The 5,239-nt window shown below is 54.4% G+C and overlaps 1 protein-coding gene across 1 annotated transcript; it reads right to left on the minus strand.

Annotated features, from left to right (window-relative positions):
• Positions 1-210: 210 nt before the first annotated feature.
• LRRC38 (leucine rich repeat containing 38) lies at positions 211-3,868 on the minus strand. The gene is made up of 2 exons (XM_056865550.1): positions 3,241-3,868; positions 211-236 (listed from the first exon to the last, which is right to left on the minus strand). Exons 1-2 carry the CDS (start codon positions 3,866-3,868, stop codon positions 211-213), a joined length of 654 nt encoding a protein of 217 aa, XP_056721528.1.
• Positions 3,869-5,239: the final 1,371 nt, after the last annotated feature.

The raw sequence follows: 5,239 nt of genomic DNA on the forward strand, positions 1-5,239 counted from the left end.
TACTCCTTGCAAGAAACTCTTTGGTGGGCCCTTTTTAAAGCAAGTTCCCTCCTTTCCGGAGCAACTCTCTCCTGAAAAGCTCTCACCGTTAGAGGTTCTAATTGTGTTGCCGCGGCATGAGGGCCGCTTTCATTCCACGGGAGTCCAGCAGCACCTCAATGAGCAACGAAATGAATTTGAACTCAAGAGCTCACGTGCTGTGAATATCCATTAGACAGACATGCCTGTAGTGAAATCTACAAACAACAGAAAGGCCAGAGGGGAGATGTGTTACAAAGTGGTTTGAAACAAGATCAAAAGGATATTGACAGGATGTGAGACTAGCGAAGAAGGATAAGAAGAAGAAAGAGTTCATTTTTATACCCTGCTTTTCTCTACCTTTAAGGAGTCTCAAAGAGGCGTTCAATTGCCTTCCCTTCCCCTCCCCACAACAGACAGCTTGAGAGGTAGGTGGGGCTGAGAAAGTTCAGAGAGTGTGACTGGCCCAAGGTCATCCAGCAGGCTTCATGTGAAGGAGGGAAGAATAGAACCCGGGAAGAAGAAGAGGAAGAAGAAGAAGAGGGGGAGGAAGAGCTGGTTTTTATATGCCGACTTTCTCTGCCACTTAAGGGAGAATCAAACCGGCTTACAATCACTTCCCCTCCTTACAACAGACACCCTGTGAGGTAGGTGAGGCTGAGAGAGTGTGACTAGCCCAAGGTCACCCAGCTGGCTTTATGTGGAGGTCAAGGGAAACAAATCCAGTTCACCAAATTAGCCTCAGCCACTCATGTGGAGGAGTGGGCTCTCCAGATCAGAGTCCACCACTGCTTTTAACCACTACACCATGCTGTAATATGTTTGAAACTGTCTCGTCTTTGTACAGTCTTCCCCCTTCCACCCTTCCGCTATTTATAGCTTTTGTGGTGTAGGAGTTAGTCTATGATCTGGAAGACAAGTTCAAATTCCCGCTCTGCCATAAAACTAGCTGGGTGACTTTGGCCAGTCAAAAACTCTCCGCCTAACCTACCTAACAGGGTTGTTGTGAAGGACTACCAACGGAGGAAGTGAAAATGATGTGCATTGCTCCGTGCTCCTCTGAGGAACAGTGGGGTATAAGGGTACCTGTATATAGTATCTGCCAACTGGACTTACACTTCACGTATCTGACAAAGTGAGCTTGGACTCACATGCGCTTATGGCCAAATAAATGTTGATGGTCTTCAATGCACCCCTGGACAGCTAGTGAATTCCCCTGCAATGAACCAATACGCAGCTATCCTTCTGGAACCAGCAGTGCAATTGACTTCCACCCTCCTCAGCCTATTAAAGTCAAAGGGCTTGGAAAGGTGAAACTCTGCACAGGATCTTAGGGGAGGGGCCGTGGCTCAGTTTGTAGCGCATCTGCTTGGCATGCAGAAGGTCCCAGGTTCAATCCCCGGCATCTCCAGTTAAAGGGACTAGGCAGGTAGGTGATGTGAAAGACCCCTGCCTGAGACCCTGGAGAGCCGCTGCCGGTCTGAGTAGACAATACTGACTTTGATGGACCAAGGGTCTGATTCAGTATAAGGCAGCTTCATGTGTTCATTTATTCCTTTCCCACTGTTTGTGAGGTGGGGCTGTTGCTCAGTGGTAGAGCATCTGCTTGGCGTGCAGAAGGTCCCAGGTTCAATCCCCGGCATCTCCAGTTAAAGGGACTAGGCAGGTAGGTGATGTGAAAGACCTCAGCCTGAGACCCTGAAGAGCCGCCACCGGTCTGAGTAGACAATACTGACTTTGATGGACGAAGGGTCTGATTCAGTATAAGGCAGCTTCATGTGTTCCTCTACACTAGAGACCCAGGTTCGAATCCCCATCAGTCACCAATGACCCAGGTGACTCACTCTTTCCAGCCTAACCTACCTTATAGTAGATTGTTGTGAGAATAACATGGAGGAGGGAAGAATAACTTTGTAAGCTGCTTTGGGACCCCACAGGCAAGGGAAAGGCAACAACAGAGTGTCAGTTACCTCAACAAACCCATGCAATCCTGGTGGGAGCCAAAGAGTGCCTTTGCTTCGTGGTAGTCAACAGCCTCAGGCAGAGACCATCTGCTTTAAGGAAGAACAGTCTGTTCTCCAGACAGGAAGACAGACGGATCTGGCAAGTTCACACACAACACCTTCATGTATATTATAATAATTAATTAAGTGCCACTAAGCCCCAACCGAGTCATGGCAACCCCTCATGGTGTTTTCAAAGCATGAGATGTTCAGAGGTGGTCTGCCATTGCCTGCCTCTGTGTAGAAACCCTGGACTACCTTGAAGAAAAAGAAGAGTTGGTTTTCATATGCCAACTTTATCTTTTAAGGAGAATCAAACTGGCTTACAATCTCCTTCCCGTCCTCTCCCCACAACTGACGCCTTGTGATGTAGGTGGGGCTGAGAGAGGTCAAAGAGAACTGAGACTAGCCCAAGGTCACCCAGCTGGCTGCATGTGGAGGAGTGGGGAAACCAACCTGGTTCTCCAGATTAGAGTCCACCGCTCATAACCACTGCACCATGCTGGCTCTCCCATCCAACTACTATCCCGGGCTGACCCTGCTTAGCTTCTGAGGCGAAGTGATTTGCCATTGCCTGCCTCTGTGTAGCAACCCTGGACTTCCTCGGTGGTCTCCTATCCCAGTACTAACCAGAGTTGACCCTACTTAGCTTCAGAGAGGAACAGAGGGGGAGAGCCAGCGTGGTGTAGTGGTTAAGAGCAGTGGTTTGGAGGGGTGGATTCTGATCTGGAGAACTGGGTTCAATTCCCCGTTCCTCCACATGAGTGGCAGAGGCTAATCTGGTGAACTGGATTTGTTTCCCCACTACTCCACACGAAGCCAGCTGGGTGTCATTGGGCTAGTCACAGCTCTCTCAGAGCTCTCTCAGCCCCACCTACCTCACAGGGTGTCTGTTGAGGGGAAGATGATTGATTGCAAGCCAGTCTCCCTTAAGAGGTAGAGAAAGTCGGCATATAAAAACCAATTATTATTATTCTTTGCCCGCCTCTATGTAGCGGCCCCTGGACTTCCTCGGTGGTCTCCTATCCCGGTACTAACCAGGGCTAACCCTGCTTAGCTTCACAGATGAACAGAGGTTGTTTGCCATTGCCTGCCTCCGCATAGGGACCCTGCACTGCCTCAGTGGTCTCCCATCCCACTTCTAACCAGGGCCAGCCCTGCTTAGCTTCCTAGCTCTGCCTAGTCCGCCTGCCCTCGCGCTCTCCAGGGCCAGGCTTACCTTTTTGCAGCTTGGACTGGTTCTCCTGCAGCCAGCTGAAGAGGCTGGCGAAGTCACAGTCGCACAGCCAGGGGTTGCCCTCCAAGCGGAGGCTGCGCAGGCTGGGCAAGGCATCCAGGGCGGGCACGGCCAGCGTCCGCAGGCCGTTGTCGTTCAGCTCCAGCACCTGCAGCTGCTCCAGGCTCTCGAAGGCCGCCGGGTCCACCTCGGCCAGGTGGTTGTTCCCCAGGCTGAGCTTGATGAGGCGGCCGGCTGAGCGGAAGGCACCGGCGGCCAGCCGGGTCAGGTTGTTGTAGCTGAGGTCGAGGAAGACCAGCTTGCCGGAGCTGCTGAAGGTGCCCTCCTCCAGGCTGGCCAGGGCGTTGTGGCTGAAGTCCAGGTAGACCAGGTCGCCGTAGAAGATGAAGAAGTCGGCCGGGATGGCCTGGATGTGGTTGTCGGCGATCAGCAGCTTGCGCACGTCCAGGGGGAAGGGGTTGGGCACGCTGGGCAGCCCCTGGTCCCGGCAGTCCACCGTGTGGTAGTCCAGGCAGCTACAGACGGCCGGGCAGAAGTGGCCCAGGGGGAAGGAGAGCGAGGCGAGGAGCAGGAGAGGCGCGAGGGAGCCCAGCGGGGACCATGGCCGCATCGTCGACGCCGAGACCAGACCCGAGAATCGTCCCCCCTCCTCCGACGCTTCAGGAGAGAGGCATGGTTGGATTCTCGGGGGTGATCTAGGCGCTGCGCCGGGGAGCCGGGTGTCTTTTTCCTCCAGGGGGAGATCACGTCTCGGAGATCGGGTGGCAGCCGGCTCCCGAGGAGGCGGGGAGAGGGAGGGATGCGCCAGGCTGGTGGGGGGGAGGGAGGGGCGGCGGGGACGCGTGCGAGAGTCAAGCCAGAGAATCGCGGAGGGAGGCGGCCGCGGGGAGGGGGGAGGCTCGACGCGAAGAAGAAGAGGAGGAGGAGGAAGAAGAAGAAAAAGGAGGAGGAGGAGGAGGGAGAGGAAGAAGAGGAGGAGGAAGAAGAGGAGGAGGAAGAAGAAAAAGGAGGAGGAGGAAGAAGAGGAAGAGAAAGAGGAGGGAGGAGGAGGAAGAGGAGGAAGGAGGAGGAGGAAGAAGAGGAAGAGAAAGAGGAGGGAGGAGGAAGAAGAAGAGGAGGAGGAAGAAGAAGAAGAAGAGGAGGAGGAAGAAAAAGGAGGAGGAAGAGTTGATCTTTATATGCTGACTTTCTCTCCCACTTAAGGAAGAATCAAACCGGCTTACAATCACCTTCTCTCCCCCTCCTCACAACAGACACCCTGTGAGGTAGGTGGGGATGAGAGAGCTGTGACCGGCCCGAGGTCGGCCAGCGGGCTTCATGCGGAGGAGTGGGGAACCCAACCCGGCTCGCCGGATTAGAGTCCGCAGCTCCTGTGCGGGAGTGGGGAATCGAACCCGGTTCTGCAAATCAGAGACCGCCGCTCCAAGCCACCGCTCTTAACCGCTACGTCACGCTGGCTCTCTCTCCAGGGGTCCCGGGGTGAAAGGAAAGGGGAGGGGGGCTCTTCGGGGCCGCCAACCGGGATCGTGGAAGTGCTGCGGGTGGTAGCGGGCAGAGTCCGTGGTTGCTTTGGGTGAAGGGGGAAGGCGAGACAGAGGGCAGGGAGGGGACCAGAGGGGCCGTGTGTGTGTGTGTGTGTGTGTGTGTGTGTGTGTGTGTGTGTGTGTGTGTCAGTGTGTTTCATCTTCAAAGGGAATGGGAAGAGTTTACTTAGGGGGCTGCTGGGGAGGGGCTGTGGCTCAGTGGGAGAGCCTCTGCTTGGCATGCAGAAGGTCCCAGGTTCAATCCCTGGCATCTCCAGTTAAAGGGACCAGGCAAGCAGGTGATGTGAAAGACCCCTGCCTGAGACCCTGGAGAGCCACTGCCGGTCTGAGTAGGCAATACTGACTTTGATGGACTGAGGGTCTGATTCAGTATGAGGCAACTTCATGTGTGCTGAAAGCTTTAGAAATGAAAATATATCCCACCCCCCTTCCAAGTT

Source organism: Euleptes europaea, chromosome 19 (genome assembly GCF_029931775.1).
Source record: "Euleptes europaea isolate rEulEur1 chromosome 19, rEulEur1.hap1, whole genome shotgun sequence".
NCBI classification, from domain to species: Eukaryota; Metazoa; Chordata; class Lepidosauria; order Squamata; family Sphaerodactylidae; genus Euleptes; species Euleptes europaea.